This window comes from Oncorhynchus mykiss, chromosome 14 (genome assembly GCF_057628025.1).
Source record: "Oncorhynchus mykiss isolate SJ-2025 chromosome 14, ASM5762802v1, whole genome shotgun sequence".
Taxonomy (NCBI): Eukaryota; Metazoa; Chordata; class Actinopteri; order Salmoniformes; family Salmonidae; genus Oncorhynchus; species Oncorhynchus mykiss.
This window is the reverse complement of record NC_143035.1, coordinates 1,019,044-1,038,840: the sequence shown is the minus strand read 5'-3', so window position 1 is coordinate 1,038,840 and position 19,797 is coordinate 1,019,044. Positions and strand designations below refer to the sequence as shown.

The following is a 19,797-nucleotide window of genomic DNA, read 5'->3' as shown; positions in this document are numbered from 1 at the left end:
TGTCTGCATCTGGGTCTTCTCCTAAGCTTTGACAGTACGAACTGGCCATGACGGACCCAGCAAACTCGGACCAGCACTGCAACGCTGTCTCCTCCCAAGAGCCACATTTGGAAGGCACGAGGAGTTGCTTCGTGGTCTTATGGAAGGTTTCCAGACCTTGGCAGAACCTCATGACCGCGCGTTGAACACTTTGCTGGAGCAATTCCGCAGGTTGTCTGTCAGGCAGTCTACCACGACAGTAACCTCCCACCCCCTCAGTAACCTGGCTGTTAGCAGCGCGGCCTCCCCGGTTTCCCGAGAGCCCCACTTACCTCCCCCGGGAAACATTTCGCTGGAGATTCTCAGAGGAGGAGGTTAAGGACGAACTAGCAGCCTGGAACTACTGACGGATCTCGACTCGCTCGTTGCCTTTACCACCCTGATTGATGGGCGGCTACGGGAATGCAGGAAGGAGAGGGGGTCCGATTCCACTCACCTGCCCAAGGATTCCACCTCGCCTCCAAGGCATCCCGGAAGTCCCCGACGTCTCCGTTGCCGAGAGGACTCGAGGCGACTCTATGACTGCAGGATCGAACTTCCTCCAGGCACCACCCCGGGGACTACTGTACTCTCTGTCGGGTCAGGAGACCAGGGCTATGGAGACCTATATCAAGGACTCCCTAGCTGCAGGGTGTATCCGTCCTTCTGTCTCCCCCACTGGCTCAGGGTTCTTCTTTTTGGAGAAGGACAAAACCCTCTGCCTGTGCATTGACTACCGGGGCTTCAATGATATCACCGTGAAGAACCACTACCCACTACCACTCATCGCCTCGGCCTTCGAGCCACTACGAATATATCTAGTCATGCCATCTGGCCCAGAGACCCAGAGTTACCTCTGTTGCAGGGGATGAGTTCTTTAGAGTTACCAGCCTCAGAAAATGGGCAATTAACTGCACCTCAGATTGCAGCTCAAATAAATTCTTCACAGAGTTCAAGTAACAGACACATATCAACATCAACTGTTCAGAGGAGACTGCTTAAATCAGGCCTTCGTGGTCAAATTGCTGATAAGAAACCACTGCTAAAGGAAACCAGTAAGAAGAAGAGAATTTCTTGGGCTAAGAAACACGCGCTATGGACATTATCCTGGTGGAAATCTGTCCTTTGGTCTGATGAGTCCAAATATGAGATTTTTGGTTCCAACCTCCGTGTCTTTGTGAGATGCAGAGTAGGTGAAGCATGGATGAGAAGTTGTGATGGTATGGGGTTGCTTCACTGGTGACACTGTCTGTGATTTATTTAGAATTCAAGGTACACTTAACCAGCATGGCTACCACAGCATTCTGCAGCGATAGGCCTTCCCATCTGGTTTGTGCTTAGTGGACTATCATTTGTTTTTCAACAGGACAATGACCCAACACACTTCCAGGGCTATTTGACCAAGAAGGAGAGTGATGGAGTGCTGCATCAGATGACCTGGCCTCCACAATCACCTGACCTCAACCCATTTGAGATGGTTTGGGATGAATTGTACCGCAAAGTGAAGGAAAACCAGAGTGAAGGAAAAGCAACCAACAAGTGCTCAGCATATGTGGGAACTCCTTCAAGACTCTTAGATAAACATTCCAGGTGACTACCTCATGAAGCTGGTTAAGAGAATACCAAGAGTGCAAAGGGTGGTCAGTTATTTTCAATGACAGCCTAGGAACAGTGGTTAACTGTCTTGTTCAGGGGCAGAACAATATATTTGTACCTTGCCAGATCGGGGATTTCGATCTTGTAACCTTTCGGTTACTAGTCCAACGCTCTAACCATTAGGCTACCTGCCTCCCCAATGTTTCCAAATTTCTGACTGGTACTGCATGTGTTTCATTGCCACATACACCGGAGAGGTGCAATGAAATGTGTTGTTTTACACGGTCAGCTATAGTAGTATGACATCCCTGGAGCAAATTAGGGTTAAGTGCCTTGCTCAAAGGATATTCAAACTAGCAATCTTTCAGTCACTGGCCCACACTCTAACCACTAAGCTACCTGCTGCTCTGTATTTGAATGTGTCCTGTCTTTGAATGTTTGGACATTCTCATCCTCTAGTCCACATATGTCAGAGTCAAGGCCCGCGGGCCACATCCGGCCCGCAAGAAGGTTTTTTACGGCCCCTGGGATGATCTTGATTTATTATTAGAACCGGCCCGCAGCAAGCCGGCAGCCCGCAGATCTTTTACACGCACCAATACTACATTTCCCACAATGCAAAGGTGACGCACCGAGCAGTAGGCTGCTTCATTTCAATATTTATTGGCACAGCAGTCGTCAGCATCACAGTAAAATTAACTTTCAGATACCCATCAAAAATGGCAAAACGGAAGGTGGATACTGAGAACCGGGGGTTTCAAACAAGGTGGGAGTCGGAGTATATGTTCACGAAGGTAGCTGGAAAACCTGTGTGTCTTCTGTGTGGAGAAAGTGTGGCGGTACTGAAAGAGTATAATCTGAGACGACATTATGAAACGAAACACGCGGACAAAAACAAGAATATGGACATGGAACAAAGGCTACAAAAGGCAGAGGAATTAAAACGAGGCCTCAAATCTCGACAGGCTCTGTTCAAAAAAGCCAAATCACAAGGCCAGGCTGCTGTCAAGGCCAGTTTTATTTTGGCAGAAGAGATCGCTAAATCAGCCCGGCCATTTACGGAGGGGGATTTCATCAAAAACTGCATGATTAAAGTTTGTGACGAAGTTTGCCCAGAAAAAAGGCAACTCTTTTTAAATGTGAGTCTGAGCAGAAACACCATTGCCGAGAGAGTAGACCAGTTGTCCATCAATCTAAAAGAGCAGCTTGTGAAAAAGGGAAAAGATTTTATTGCATATTCCTTGGCTGTGGATGAGAGCACCGACATTTCTGACATTGCCCAGTTGTCAATTTTCATCCGCGGAGTGGACTCCAACCTAAGCGTGACAGAGGAGTTTTTGGCTTTACGTCCTATGCATGGCACAACTAAGGGGCATGATTTGTATGAAGAGGTGTCAAGATGTGTAAATGAGATGGAGCTGCCTTGGGAAAAACTTGTGGGTTTGACAACCGACGGAGCACCTGCGATGTGTGGACACAGGAGCGGACTGGTGGCGAAGATACGGGAAAAGATGCAAGAGGAAAACGCGACAGGTGAGCTGACAGCTTATCATTGTATCATACACCAGGAAGCGTTGTGCGGTAAAGCCTTGAAAATGGAGCATGTAATGAGCATCATCACGCGCACAGTTAACTTTATCAGAGCCAAAGGTTTGAATCACCGCCAGTTCAAGGCATTTCTGACGGAGTTAGAAACGGAGCATGGTGATTTGCCTTATCACACAGAGGTGCGATGGCTAAGCCAGGGAAAGGTGCTTCAAAGATGTTTCGAGCTTCGTGAGGAGATTTGTCTGTTCTTGGACAGCAAAGGGAAAGACACAACACAACTCCGAGACGAAATGTTTCTGTGTGAAATGGCTTTTCTGTGTGACATTACGAGTCATCTGAATGCAATAAACTTGCAGCTGCAGGGTCGGGATCGTGTCATCTCTGATATGTACAGTACAGTGAAGGCATTTAAAACCAAACTGACTCTGTGGGAGACGCAGATGCGGAAAGAAAATTTGAGCCACTTTCCCAGCTGCCAGACCATGAAAGAGAAGCTCTCTACCAGTGCGTTCCCGAGCACACAGTTGGCTGATAAAATAGGTATGCTTGCCGCTGACTTTCGACGCCGATTTGCTGACTTTGAAGCACAAAAAAGCAGGTTGGAACTGCTCGGTAACCCATTTGCTGTTGACGTGGAAAGCTCACCACCAAACCTCCAAATGGAGTTGATTGACCTCCAATGCAATGATGCACTGAGGGCAAAATATGCGGCAGTGGGTGCTGCGGAGTTCGCCCGTTTCCTCCCCGGCACAATGCCCCAGCTGCGCATCCAGGCTGCTCAAACGTTGTCTATGTTTGGCAGCACATACCTGTGTGAACAACTGTTTTCTTTGATGAACCTGAACAAAACATCACACAGAAGTCGACTTACTGCTGAACACCTCCACTCAATTCTGAGGATTTCTTCAGCTCAGAGCCTTACCCCGAACATTGATGAACTTGTGGAAAAGATGGGACACCACCAAGTATCACCCTCAACCTCAAACAAGTGAACATTACTGTGCAATCACATATTTAGAGTTTTTACTCAGTTCAAGTTTAAAAGTTAAAATTTAATATTTGTTTTCACTGCATGTTACTTCTCCTTAAACAAAGTGTTGTTTTTGATTAATAGATTTTTGCACTTTATTTTTTTGTATTTCAATCCAATTATATTTTAAAAATATTTCAGTTGAGTGGATGATAGAAAATTGCTATTATTGTTTTTTCTTTGAAGTAAATTTAGCCCACTTTTGCTAAAATAGAAAATATAGTCTACTGATGGTGCCTTGAATACCGGTTTCTTTCATTTAATGTTCATGTTATGGGGATATTTATATAAAGGAAATTTGTCTTTTGTGTCTGTTGAAAATTAAAGATTACTGACAGAGCCATAAGAAAATATTGCTTTATTTATCTGATCATATTGTAATATATTTGTTAGGTTTTCAGTAGGTTCAATTAGGTTCACTAGACTATATGCGTCATTTAAAATTTTTTCAATGAACATTCGAACAGTCCGGCCCTCGTCTTGTAGCTGATTTTTTTATTTGGCCCTCCGTCCATTTGACTTTGACACCCCTGCTCTAGTCCATCCAAGTGTTTGAGTAAATCGATGTTTACGTCATCTTTAGGTCTCTGTGTCTATAGTATGTGATTGGATGTCTGCAGACTACACACGATCAAGTTTAGGGGCTCATTCAGTATGTATCTCTGAAGCCTTACACCGGAAATCCATTTAACGCGTTGGGGCGGGGCGATGAAACAACTAAGCCCCATAAATGTTTAATGACGGGAAGCGAAGTGAGAGTGGACCGTTGGGCTTTGTAAATATTGTCGAGGGAGTGTGAACAGGGCGGGACCAAAGTTGGGGAATGCTGAAAATTTGCTGTGCACTCCGTGACGTCGCGTTGCTATTGGCCAATCGAAGCTCACTGTAATTTCCAACCCCTACGGTATTGACTGTTGATACCAGCTGGTACCACGTAGCCTGCTTGCTAGCACCAACATGAAGGCGAAGGTAGCATGGCTATCCGAAATTAAGCGTTCAAAGGATCTTAGTTGTTATAGATTGCATGCTAGAAATGTAAAGGTAATTTCTATTTGATACGATATATGCAGCCTTTACCGTGAATGCAGTCTTCCGCTATCGCTGGAGCCATTGCCTTTACATTTCAATAACGCAGTAATGCTGACTACTGTTATACTGATTGAATAGAGCCATGAGTCTAGTTATGGTTAATTTGTTTGTTTGTTTAGACTGGCGGGACCTGGGGTGATGAGGGACATAGAGCTTGCCACTGGAGAGGACCTGGGAAGGGCAAGAAAGGTAAAGGGAAGGGGAAGGGCAAGAAGAAATACCCCAACTTCAATGATCTCAAGAAGAGTGCCATCACTTTACGCTCCACACTAGAGAGGAAGGTTTTCAACCCGTAAGTAGGCTACTCACACAGAAACAAGTGGCCGTTCTTTCTCTGTAGCTCAGTTGAGGTGCAGGGAGTACAAGTAATCCCCAACACAATGGATACATGGCCTTACATTCGGTCACTAGTCGTTAGTGTATTGACGTTGCGATAAATGTATTATTTAAAATATATACTGTAACCTTGTTGTACTTGGATGAATCATCCCATGTGTAACTCTTTACTTGTGCATGTACTGTATAGTGTAAAATTCCCATGTGCATTTGAGAGGATTCATTATTATTCAAAACCCACCTAGACACTTACTGTTGGTTAAAGTGTTTTATTATGAAACATAACCACTAATAAACATCTGTAGTTCTAATCCTTACATACTTCATTTTTCAGGAGCTTCATGAGGCGAGTGACAGACGTCATATAACAAATCGACAAGTTGAAACATGCAAAGTTTGCAAACCAATGTAATTAGGCTATGCACTGAATTAACAGAACAGTTAAGGAGACCGGTTGATTTTGTGCCAGAAATATCATACTCATCTACAGATACTGTCTGTACTGGTGGAAATAACTCAGGAACCTTTTTCAAGATTCACACACAAAGACTTATGTCCATTTAATGTGCATGTAATAACACATTGAAATTGCATGCTTTTTGATTTGTAAAACAAATCCAAGCCGTTTTGATTCGTTTTTATAAAATCATTTGTCAAATAATGTTATTTATTGATTGATGTGTAACATGAATGTGATGCCAGTCTTTGTCATCGATTTACACTTGATGTGTCGTTGTGATTTTCAGTGGCATAACTCTCAGAACTCTTTTTTACACTGCAACTCTATTTTTCAATATCTCTTTTGTAATTATCATAAACAACCAGTGCTTAATATTCGATGTGGAAGTGGTAACCGAAGTTACCACTTGTGGATGACCGGCAGCTTTTACAAATGTTGCCTACACCTATATAGGTTGCCAATAGCTGCCCTGTGCAGCATGTTTCATAATAAACACTGTGAATCATTATTATTATTTTTTTTTAATAATGCTTATTTCCTCTGATATTGTGTAGATTATACATTTTTTTATTAAATTTAACTAGGCATGTCAGTTAAGATCAAATTCTTATTTTCAATGACGACCTTCCGGGGAACAACTGCCTTGTTCAGTTGCAGAACGACAGATTTTGACCTTGTCAGCTCGGGGATTCGATATCAACAACCTTTCGGTTAGTGGCCCAACGCTCTGACCACTAGGCCCAACATATGTTGATAATTAGTGAGTGTTCTTGTTGTGTTGGCTTAGTACATCTTGATTGCAAGGAGGGGAATCTTCAGGCGCTGTTGTTGAGCTGTGTTTTGGTTCATTGTGTTCCTAGGCACCAATTGGGCAGGTCGTGTGGGAGCAAATGTTATGAAAAAGTCCATGTTGCACCAGGGCAGGCTACTGTCTGCTGGTCATTGGGAGCACATTCAACTAATTGCTTGCACATAAGCTGTCATGTTCTTTAATATTGAAACCTCATTAAACATTCCATCATAATAGTTTTCTTCATTCAGTTCACTGTGTCAGCAGCTGAAATATTATTCGATGAGCATACTCCCCAACATGAGTATTTTTTTTTCCTATTAGGGCCTATGTCAAATTGAATTTGCTTGCATTGTTGTTTACATGATTTCTAAAAATATATCCCCAAAAATAAACAAGCCAGCTCCCTAGATGCCAGTGAAAGAGTAGCCCAGGGATTCAATTTGCTTCTGGAATTGCATATATTTTTATGACAGGGCAATGGCTGCTTGAGAGTCAAATGTTTTGTTAAAATGATAAGTATTTAGCCTAATTATCATAATATCCAAAAAATGTATACATTTAGTTAAACTATTTTCGATGTTTTGTTACTCAAATCAAGCATATGCCTAGTTCACCATGTAGGCCTATTTCTATCAGTTAATTGTCAAGTTATTATTAAATTATATCTTGCAATCGGGATACTATTCAACATAATAATTACACTATTGCTTTTATGAGACCATTCAAACGAAAGTAAGACCTAGATTCAATCAGATCAAACGTTAAGGAACGAATTGCAAAAATCGCTGAAGCTGGAGATTTATATTTCCCTCACTAACTTTAAACATCAGCTATCTGGGCAGCTAACCGATCGCTGCAGCTGTACATAGCCCATCTGTAAATAGCCCATCCAATCTACCTACCTCATCCCCATATTGTTTTTATTTATTCCTGCTCTTTTGCACACTACTTGCACATCATCATCTGCTCATCTATCCCTCCAGTGTTAATTTGATAAACTGTAATTACTTCGCTTCTATTGCCTATTTATTGCCTTACCTCCTCAGACCACACTGTATATAGACTTTATTTTTTTATATTGTGTTATTGACTGTATGCTTGTTTGTTCCATGTGTGTTGTTGTTTGTGTCGCACTGCTTTGCTTTATCTTGGCCAGGTCGCAGTTGTAAATGTGAACTTGTTCTCAACTAGCCTACCTGGTTAAATAAAAGTGAAATAAATAAAACTGTAAAGAGCCGACACTTACATATAGCTGATGTTTTGGCGGTGTTGGAGGAGGTACTTTGTTGGATCTGTCAAATTGGTGAGCTGCTGATCTTGTGACCATTGTCAGGAAACAATTAGAAATAACGAGGTTGAAATTAAAATCCTTCAACAAAACAATGAGGATTTCACAATCAAGGTGTGCTTCTCAAATTCCGCTCTTGGGATTTATCATAATGGAACTCTGTGCGGCCAATGGCAATGTCCGCTTTATGTATAGGCCTAATTCCGGGAGCCACTTTTGGAGAGCATATGGAGCATATGTCAATACTGATATGATTGAAAGTTAGAAAAGAAAGAAAGAAAGAAAGAAAGAAAGAGAACGCTGCTATTGGATCAGACATGTCCTTAACATTGTAATTATTTCACAATACTGAAGACGGATCTGCTCCGGTAGAGATATTACCACCTATGGCTGCAAATATTGAGACCATGTGATTCCATGTTTAGTGGCATATAGCCTGTTAGAAAAATGGATAGAACCAAAAAGGGTTCTATGCTTGTTTCATACAAGCTACCCCTTAAGGTTCTATATAGAACCGAAATTGGTAGGGTTCTAATGGAACCAATGTTGGTTCAGTGAAGAAGAACCCCTGGGGTTCTGATCAAAGAACCCCACAAAAGGGGGGGAATATTGAACCGTTAGGGGTGCCATATATGAGTCAAGCAAAATAACCCTTTTTGGTTCTATCCAGAACCTTTTTTTTCTAAGAGTGCAGGAGGGCAAAAAGCACACAACGACGCATTTAACTGTTCTATGAGTGATCTGATGCAGGCATTAGATTACGTGTTTTTTTTTTATTGCAACGTTAATAACGATGGTTGTGGGAAACCGCTCCGAGATTTAACGATGCTCCTACAAGGTCCTAACGATGAATGTATCTTTAAGATGCTTTTGGGAAACTGGCCCCTGATTGAATCGGCCCTAAGGTGTCTTTAAGAACAAATGTCGCGCAGTGCGCTCTCCAATGCAGAGGGGAATTTAATGATTCCACTGCAAAACGTGTTGAAAATAAATTTATATTTACATAATGAACCCCTTAAAACTCACATTTTATCCAACAAGATACTCCAAGATCCTAAGACTTGATAAAAACAGCTGGCAGATAACAAAAAACACACACTCCACTCCATAGGCTATTTTCTGCAACGCCTTGGTCGGGTCTGTGCGTCTTCAAGAAATGTCCCATGTTCTAAATAATCCCGAAATCTGGAAAGTTGTTTAGACTATCTACAAAGTAGAGGTTATATTCCAGGCTACGTCGTATAGTGCATTTGTGTTTAGTCATACCTACATGTGAAATTCTAGAATGGTTCCAGGAGCACGTTCCCTAATGTCTGGCATATGCCATTTCATCACGGTATAAATACAGACTATGATCCGAAGCGAAATAGTCATCAGGTGCAAAAGGAATATAAATAAATGCTGTATCCATGTCACTTTTGTCCTTATAAACTCGACGAAACTATAGTTTTAAATATTGTATATGCCTGCCCTACAACTTGCATCGATAGTGCAAAACGTGCACTATTGACTGGATTTTCAGCACTTCTAAAGTGGCCCTATTCAAATGCGTCTCCTTATCCCAGACTTTTAATTATGATCTCATTCAAATATTATATAACCTAAAAGGGTGTTTTATGCACAAGCGCATTTCGTAGCCTGTATCTATCCTTAATTTGGCATGACGTTCGCCCACAATGAAACTCGTTTCTCAAGAGTTGTGAAGTCAAAATCCCTCTTTTACACAGGGATGCCGTTTAAGTTACCAGTGAGTGTTTTTCCTCATCAAATTTATTCAGATTTCGTATCAATAAAACCTATATCAATAAATCCATTATCCATTAAGTAATTACATTTAATTAATAAAAGTTACGCTTTTATTCGCCATGATGGATCCAGTAATAGGCCTATGGTTGTGCTACTGTATTTTTCGATGTCTACTAATCCTTTTCCGCACAAAAAAAACATTCAATATAGGCTGTAGCTTTTTTTGCTAGAAAACAAATGCAACATAATATCGTCGGTTGGCCAACATAAATAACTGGTCAAATAAATAAGAGTTAAACATTTCTTAAAAAGGGGGTACAAACTCTGTGTTCAGTTCCAAAATGTCCTTTAATTTGGAGGAAAAGGGGAAAAAATGATCGACTGATAAGAAACAGTATTTAATGTATTGAATCTATTAAAGTAGCTTATTCGTTTGTAAATGGTAGCCTATAGTTTATTATTATTTTACTTTGTCTTATCAAAGACGAATCCAGATGAAGTGAGTATTCATTACAGCCAAATATTCTCAGGTCACTATATAAAATAAATTAGTAGCGACAACTTATATGAAAACAATCATATTTAACTTTCACAGTTTAGTTACACAGTAATTACAATATTTCAAGCCATTCCAGATGTAAATGAACGATATTGATAGGCCTACATGTATTTTTTAAACGCTCTAATATTTATGAACTGCATTCGAAATTTGAAGCTAGACATATATTTGTCAACATTTGTAGGCCTATATACATTTTGACCACGAGTATTCACATTCTATCAAAATGAAAAACAAATAGAACATTAGCATAATAAAAAATATTATTCCCTTGGTAAAGGTAAGTTTTCTTCGAGCATTAAATGTCCTTGACGAAACAGCAACATGAAATGTTCATCAGAGTTCTTCCCATCTTGCGTCAAGTGCATTTTAGTCTTTAGGTAAGGGCATGTCTTTAGTTCTCTTAAACCGTATGTGTAATATGGTTATTAAGTTCATATTTCATTGGAGTCAATTCGTTTGATAATATCGGTTAATTTAAGACGCCTCTGAAAACTAATAATTAACAAATAATGTTTGGGCGTAAAACCACACGTATGTCCATGTCTTTATAGGTGTGAAGTGTAAAACGCAGGCGCTCCGTAGGTCTGAGATCCCAACATGAAAGGTGACAGTACCGCATGACTTGGCAGAAAGGGTAATTGGGTGGTGCAGACTAACCCGCCTGGCCCGTGACCATAGCTCGTGTGCATTGACAGATGGCCGCTCATGGGAGGAGACGGGCTGAGCGGACTCAGGCCCCCTAGTCCATTGCTCTGGCCATTCGGCCCCCCGCCCGTCGGGGCGCTGGTGTCTGCGCCAGGGTTCTGCTTCTTCCACTTGGTCCGTCGGTTCTGGAACCAGATTTTGACTTGAGTTTCAGTCAAACTAAGTGACAGTGCCAAATTTAGCCTCTCACACACGGAGAGGTATCGGGTGCACTTGAATTTGTTCTCCAGTGCAACAAGTTGTTCGTAAGTGAATGCTGTCCGGGCCCTTCGTGGCTTACCCGACTTTGAATCGGAGCCAGAGCGCTTTCGCTTCGGCTTTCCTTGATGACTTTGTCCATTCGACCCTGACTGTTGCGTTTGCTGTCCGTCAGGACTTCTTGGGCTCTTGCTCTCCTTGTCGTCGTCTTCACGGTGGCCCAGTTCCCCCTGGGTATTTTCAGTCAGGCCACTGCTGCTCTCCTCACTAAACAAGTCATCCTGCATCTCGCTGTCAGAGTGGGAGTCTCTGTTGAAATCATTCTCGCATTCGTCCGATCTGTACACCAGCCCCTCATCTGTAAAGAAAACAAGACATGCAATTGAGTATTTTCAAATTAAGAATCACAGAGGCCAAGTAATTTAGACAGATAATATCCAATAACTTATCAAGTAGCATATTCTAATTAATATATTGCTGAAGGAAATAGTGATGAAGAATCATGCCAGCTAATGCGTAATGGATAACTTTTTCCTCTATCCTCTATCTATCCTCTCACCTTCATACAATTGTATTTATGAAGATAAACTTTTTTTTTTTTTATCTCCACAATGTGCATTTATGAAGTCTATTGCTGTTGCGTAAGGATTTATTACAGTAGCCTATATGCACAAATAATGCTCTGCGTAAAAATGTAAAAGTCACAAACGTAATTCATGTTACCAATTTTATGGTAGACTACCAATGAAATATTGAACACCTGCTTGTAATATGGTCTACTTTGACACCTTTAAGAAAAAGACTTGAGGCCTAATTATTTAGGAAAATCTTTACTCTAATTGAGTATAGGCATACTAAATATTCTAACAATATTATTTGTTTTTTAAATCCATTTATGCTACATTATATTAGGCCTAAATTGTTCAAGAAGGATAGGCGTATTGTTTCTCAAACTTTTTTAGATTCATTTGGTTTGTTTTAATATATGACCATTATAACACATAACCAGGTGAAAGTTAAATAAACAAAATTGTCTTTCAATTATTTTCAGGACAAGGCCTACCACACATCACTTCTACGCACACGCACCATCGCATAACAAAATAAATTATTATAATTTCTTATATCAACCAAATATATACTTTTGCATGATTTAAACAATACTTATACATCCAAGGGAATCTTTTTTCCAATAAGGCCTGCACATCTTCAGCAGTGTTTGTTGACACAATTTTGGCAATTTGCTAAACCCTCTTCATGTGATCCTATAATCTTAAGAATAATGTTTTTTGGTTTGTTAGTTTGTCTATTTCAGGCAGTCCATAACAAATGGCCCGGTCATATGGCTGGGTGTCCTCTTCTCTGACTGATATTTTAAATGCAAACCCTATAAAGTGGTTACGGAGATCAATGTTTGTTCCTTCTATTTTCGTTTAAAAAAATGACAGTGGGGGCAATATCAATCTCATGCCTTTTTTTCTGGGATCAATATCTTCCCTAATAATAATAATAATTGGTTTTAATCGTCTAATTATCCGAATTTTGACATTATAATTAAGCTGTTGAAGGAGAGTCAGGCAAGCTGCCTGAACGAGATAGGCTACTCAATTCGATAATAGGATATCGAACTAGCCACGTTCCGAATGTCACTCTGGGGCGATTTTCGCCATTATCCTGCAAAGCACTTTAAATGAAATGTAATCGAAGGGTTAAAAAAAAAGAGATTACATGTCTTTTTTTCTCTGGGGTAGCCTAAGGGAATGTGTGCATGGCTAGAATATTCCACATCATATAACCTAATTTAACCTCAGATATGATCAAATTTATTTCTGAATCAAAATCTATTTTGAGCAGAAATATAATTACATAATATAGAATGCAAAGTTAGATGTGGAAAATACAATTTCACGAACTCCTTGATCTAAAAAAAACTTGCAGGACCCTCTAAACCTCAAAGACATAGGCTAACCTAATAAGACAAACACTCATCCAGTTCTCTGTCTTGTCATGATCAAAACAAATAGGCTAAAACGTGGTTTTACTAATAGGTGACATTATGTAACAGAAGTAATTGAGCGTCTTCCTGAAGCATAACATCTAAGATAACAAAATGTATATTCTATGTCTAATCTAAATTCGATTTTTCAGAAACTTGTAGGCTATTCAAGTGGGCCTACATCATAAACAACAACACTTTTGGAAAACCAAATGTCACCAAGAAAGACACAAACACTTACTTAGTGCTGTATATTTTTTACATTCATAGTCTTCTGCATAAGATTTATGATCTACAGCATGATTCGAGTCGTCACCTCCACGGTTCTCTGTCCCGAAGGCGATTTCACTGCCGGTCCGGTTAGGATTTAGCTTTTTGCTCGTAAACTTATTTGGGTCCAAAATGTCCAAAACAGAAAACGCGGTGGTCCGGTGAACCGTTGGAATTGCTATCGGAGCTGGTTCTTGACGTGGAGAGTTGTTTCGGCTGTCCCCTTGCAGTATGTCTATACCGCCTGGACAGGAAAACACCGACAGTTCGTTGGTAGAGAGCCGCTTCTCGCAGTGATTGTCCATGCTTTCTGGACCGGCCACGACGATCACCGCTGTTTGGGCAGCCACACAAGACGCCGTCGGAGAAGCGATTGAGAGATCTCCCCCCTGAACCTCTCTATTCATGACTTCTCTTCAGGCGGAAGAGCACGTTCTCTTCTTCTGAACTATCAGAGATTTAGCACCAAGACAGTAAATTTAAGCTTATCTTTCAACCGATGACATAATATCGCATACAATTTGAGAAAAATAGTCTAATGTCTGGTGCGGTATTCCTGCACAGCTTGCGTTGCCACCCCTACGGCTGTACTGCTCTGGTCAATGTTACACACGGCTGGTAGGAGGTGATGGTTCACTGTTGGATGTTGGTCTCCCTTGCTCAACTCCTGTTTTGGGTTTGAACCATCCCCTCAGGACCCGCCAACGTTTATGTCATGCATGCATGCACACCTCGCTCCCCCCCCCCCCCCCCCCCCCCCCTTCGTTCGTCGCCAAAACTTAGACACAAGCTACGCCTTATTTATGCATTCATATTCAACTGTGGGTTGTAATTGGCTACGAATTAATCCCATGCCTCTAATAGCCTATTATCTCCATATGAGCGCGTGAGAGGAAACAGAGGCGCACGGAGAGTGAGGGATGATGCGGTTCGTGATATACTCTGCAGTCAGCGCAGTTTCAACTCCACTGAACTGGAAAGGATCTAAATAGGCTTAGTTTTCCTTCCTCCCTTGCCTATATCGACCACTTTGTGGTTGTGATACTTATTGTTTTATAAAGTATTTACAATATCATAAGGCCATGATCTAACTTTTTATCAGCATTCAGTGATCCATTGCAAATGAAGGTTTTCAGTATAAAATATGTAAGGGAAGGCTATTATTATTATCACTAGGCTTATTGTTATTTTTTTATAAGCTACCCATTCAAACATTAGACTAAACTCATTGCATTCGCTTGATAAAGTTCAGATGAGAGAGGTTCGTTATCTTTAAGGCAAATTACCGGGCACTTTCCAAAATTCAATTATGCATTGAATAAACTCAGTAATACCCCTTTCAGTAAAATATTGATTTCTAATCTGAGATGTAAATATTATGCCAGAAAAATAATAGACAAAATAATTTGATTTTGATTTAAAGACGTGTTTATTCTAATCTCGAGCTTAAAATTCTACTTAATCTCATTTTATGCACTCCTTAAAACAGTAGAATATGGCACATCATAAAGAGAGAAAAAAAGAAAAGGAGGTGTGCCAAGCCTCACAAAATTGGATTTCACTCGTCTGGGGGCTGATGACACATACAAGGTCAGCTCTTTGCAATTACCGCGGGCAATGATCATTTGGGAAGTAGAAATTAAAAGTTGGGGAAAACAATGGGTAAAACAATCATCTGTAATTTTGATAAGAATGAACATGATTATTATATCAAGAGGGCAAGCCCAGGTCAGGGGAACCAGCCCTGCTCTCCACTCCTCTACAGAGGCTGACTGACTGCTGATACAGACTCCAGAGCAGGGTCCACAACGGCCAAACTGTAATTAAACAACTATTCGATTTTCATCGGATCTATGCTGTGTCCTAACAGTGGTTTTTGACGAGTCGTTCTTTCTTTATGTTTTCGAAGTTTGTGACTAAATACGCTCACAATTGCCTTATAAGTTAGGACCAAACACATCATTGGCTAGGACTCTATTTGCTGGATAAATAAAGGAAAAACTGATAGAGATTTTTCTGTTACTTTTTCTCCCCAAGGTGGGATGATAGCCTACAAATAATCTCTTTACATTTGTTAATAATGATGATGATTACATAGGCTAGGAATAAACAACAATAGCCTAATTATAAGCATCATCATCGTAAACACCATATTACGATGACATATTACATATTACATCATATTGAAATATTTTAAAGCTCTTCTTCCCTGTTTGAGCTAAGATACTGCCTCCACAATGCTGCCACCTTCTTTTAATAACCCAGATCACCTTCGCCAATGGCACACAAGACACCACTGATATCGAAAAACATATACAACATTCGTAATAACTTTGAATATGTTGTCACTGATTTTATCCAAAAACAAAACACCTATTTTCATATTCCCATGTAGGCCTACTATGACACGCATTCAAATGTCCCTTGTGGTCCAACCTCTTGATCTGAATATACACAATTCATTATACTGCAGCATCCGCGGGTCCTGCTGTCCCGTCGAACAGATTGGGGGGACGTGGTGCCATAATTACTATTTCCACGTTGCCTCAGAGTCCATTCTCCACATTTAGACGTATAACGCTCGATAATTTGCATGTAAATAGTGTCTTTCAAGACCCTCTTTTTCCACTGAACTTTGAAAGGGCCCCGTGAATTACCGACAGTGACCTGCCAATTATCCGTACATTAATCACTCAAGTTAAATCTCATGACAACAGCCTCTCTCTTCTTCAACGGCAAAATGAGTCATCTGTCAACATGAAAAACCAGTCTGGCCCTTCCACAGACACCCCAACCCCACCAATGTTACAATAACAGCTGAATAAATAGGGTCACATGCACCAGGCTCTTCCATATTCGAAAGTCCATGGCAAAATGTTCAGGTGCAGGGCAGGATCTGGGTTTAGTAAGGAACATCAATTTACATCTGATTACACCAAACTGAATGAGTTGAGAAGATTTAACCATTTAAATCTGTATTCCATATCAGATACATGTATGCTGACTCCCCCACTAGTAAGCAGCATTCATAAGGTTAAAGACTCCACATAATGATAGAATACACAGACTTGTATGAACAGTTTTTCAAATTATATACCCTTGGTAAGATGGTTAAACCATGTGTTTTACAATCTGAATAAATGCAAATACCCAAATCAGACACTGAAAAAATTGTTTAACACCCAGTCAGCATCCAATACCGAACATGAGAAGACCAATCCTGAGAGAGCCCAGGCTCCCAGTGAGAGATATGGTATGGCAGAGAGCAGGATAGGCATGGCTCCCTGTGAGAGATTGCAAGGCAGAGAGAAGGAGACTGGCATGGCTCCCTGAGAGAGATGGGATGATAGAGAGAGAGCACTGCGACTCCAAGTTGTGTCAGGTACACTAGAAGATTTAAATCACCATGGAGGGAGAGAGTCTAACTCAGTAATGATCTTAATTAAGGTTAATGAGCTCTGCTCTGCCTCTAGATTATTCAATTAATCTGATCATATGAATGAATCATATTTAGGATAATTAGAAACTTAGAAATGTATTGCAGATGATACCGTTTCTTGCTACACAAGACCCAGAAGAATTATAGTGGGTATGTTAATATCATCAAATATTGCTTCAGACTTCAGACAATACTGTAGCCTTCCCTCACTTACTCTGTTAATGGTAATAATAGTAACAACAACAATAATAACAGTTTTTCACTATAATATCAAAGACTGTGGGCCACATTCAGTCAAATCTGGTAACCCGAGTGTCTCTGGCAGACTAATGCAGAACCATATTTCTGTCACGGCCGTCCTCCTCTTCATCTGAAGAGGAGAGACGAGATGGATCTGAGGACCAATACGCGGCGTGGTAAGTGTCCATGGTAAATCTTTAATCAAGAAAGACTGAACACTATACAAACGAGTAACAAAAACAATAAACCAAATTCGACCGTGAAGCTACAAAATGAGACCTGTGCTGAAACAAGCCATCAACATAGACAATCACCCAACAAACAAACAGTGCAACCCAGGCTACCTAAGTATGATTCTCAATCAGAGACAACTAATGACACCTGCCTCTGATTGAGAACCATACTAGGCCGAAAACATAGAAATGCCCCAAAACATAGAAAAACAAACATAGACTGCCCACCCAACTCACGCCCTGACCATACTAAATAAATACAAAACAACGGAAATAAAGGTCAGAACGTGACAATTTCGTCTGCCGTTGGCATCACAGCGTCCTGTGGGGATTTTCGTCTAGCTACGAAAGAAGTTCTAGTGCTGGCTTGTGATAAAGCTGTAAATGAGTGACTTTCTTATGTGAGCTGACCCTGATGTCAGCATACAAGCAGCTGTTTATTGAAATAAATTCCAGCAAGTCAGGTACTTGTACCTAGCTAATGAGCCATTGCATCTAGGGGACAGTTAACCTTGTTAATTGGCCATATTTTAAGAGGTGAACTGGGAATCAACCATAGATTTTTGATACATTTTATTACATTGTTACAGTGGGCATGCTGGAACCAGAAATCTGCCCTGGCATTTCTAACACACCGGCTCATTTCTTTCCTTGAGGCCCCCATTATTAGCCAGATATTGATCCTTTTGCGCTACAAACCCAAGTTAGACAGGACCTCTATGCAAAAAATGGACCAGCCTATCTGGCATTTGGTATTCAAACTAGTTCAAATACAGCTGCCCTGTTGGATTCTGTTTAAACAATCAGAAAAAATAAATGTTAGAAAAGTACTAGTGCACCACCTCACAACAGTCATAATATGTCACCAGGGTTGGTGAGTCTAGCAACTAACCTAGAAAATGTGGATATACAGTGACCATTTGATTTGTGCAAGAACATTATGCTACAGTGGAAAGGTTCCGTGCATACACTTAATTCAGATGTAACAGGAATCCAAACAGTGTCTTATCCCAGACACCTGGCTTCAGGGTTTGATTGAATAGAACTATGGGTCTCGTATTGTGCAAATACACTACATAAAAGCAACTCATAACACTATGTCCGATTTCTGGTACATTTTCTGTAGAGACATATAGTTCCAGGGAGGGGTGTTTGAGAGGGTTGTGAACAGCACGGCAGCAGTTTAACGATTTTGAATGAGCTCTGAGTGGTAAAAACCAGACAATTCCCCATCACGATGGCACATGACAGTTAAAATGACCAGAAATCAATATTCTGACCAGGTGTCTCACACTGATAAGACCGACCAAGACAATGTTGACTATTAAACTTGACAGCTTGAGATATTACACTATTAGTTATGCTATTTTTAATAATCTATAATATTTGGGCTATAATTAATTAATTATACGGGTCAGATAATATCTGAGGCTGGGATGAGGTCGGAGGGGTCTACTATGGTGGGTAATGAGAAAGGAGAAATCTAATCTAAGGATGAGGAGCCGTGAAGGGACAAATATACAACCACCTCCCTTCCTCGGATACAGAGGAGAGAGGGAGAGGAGGAAAGGGGAGAAAGGAGGGAGAGAAAGAGGTACATGGGCAGAAAGAGTGAGCGAACAATATAGAGGGAAATTACCAGTAGGACCAGTAAGATGAAGGAAAACATGCATATGTAATAACATTTTAAACATTTTTCATGAATAGATCCAAAGCCTCTTTTAGATTTCAGGGGGAACAAAGAGAGATTAAAAAAAAGAGCAGCAAAATTCACAACTTTGTATTATTTTGATGTACTACTAAGCCAATCATGGATAACATACACTAGATAATGCTATATGCTATAAAAGCACTGCTTTTCTCACAAACAGTGCAAAGTTAAATGTTGAACACATATTCTTAAAGCTGTGCTCCACAGCTAGACAGACACTACTAGTATATGATGCAACACCCCTGTAACTGGGAGAGCTCTCCACATATTGGCTGTGATGGATTGCAGTGTGCAGGTCAGTATTGTGATGTTCTGGGTGAAGGAGAGGATGACTCCACGGTTCCCTGCAGGCTGATTGGGGGTCACCACGGCCGTCTTAATGGCTGCCGCGAGGTGAGACACTTTGCCAGAAGCCAGATCATGTCTGATTTGCAGAGGTTACACATCAGCTGTCAAACTGTTTGCTCTATTTCAGCAAAAGTTTAGTCCTGCTTAAAGACTGAAGCCACTATAAACAATTAAAAGTGACACTGTTAAGG

At 40.7% G+C, this 19,797-nt stretch overlaps 1 protein-coding gene and 1 long non-coding RNA gene across 2 annotated transcripts; one reads left to right on the top strand and one right to left on the bottom strand.

The window, feature by feature from the left end:
- The first annotated feature begins 5,110 nt into the window (after positions 1 to 5,110).
- LOC118938771 (uncharacterized) lies at positions 5,111 to 6,585 on the top strand. Its single transcript, XR_005036027.2, has 3 exons — positions 5,111 to 5,233; positions 5,401 to 5,573; positions 5,952 to 6,585. It is a non-coding gene; the product is annotated as an uncharacterized LOC118938771 (long non-coding RNA).
- A 3,950-nt stretch (positions 6,586 to 10,535) lies between these two features.
- Positions 10,536 to 14,211, bottom strand: LOC118938770 (NK1 transcription factor-related protein 1-like). Its single transcript, XM_036943653.2, has 2 exons — positions 13,607 to 14,211; positions 10,536 to 11,727 (listed from the first exon to the last, which is right to left on the bottom strand). Exons 1-2 carry the CDS (start codon positions 14,040 to 14,042, stop codon positions 11,012 to 11,014), a joined length of 1,152 nt encoding a protein of 383 aa, XP_036799548.1. The 5' UTR covers positions 14,043 to 14,211; the 3' UTR covers positions 10,536 to 11,011.
- Positions 14,212 to 19,797: the final 5,586 nt, after the last annotated feature.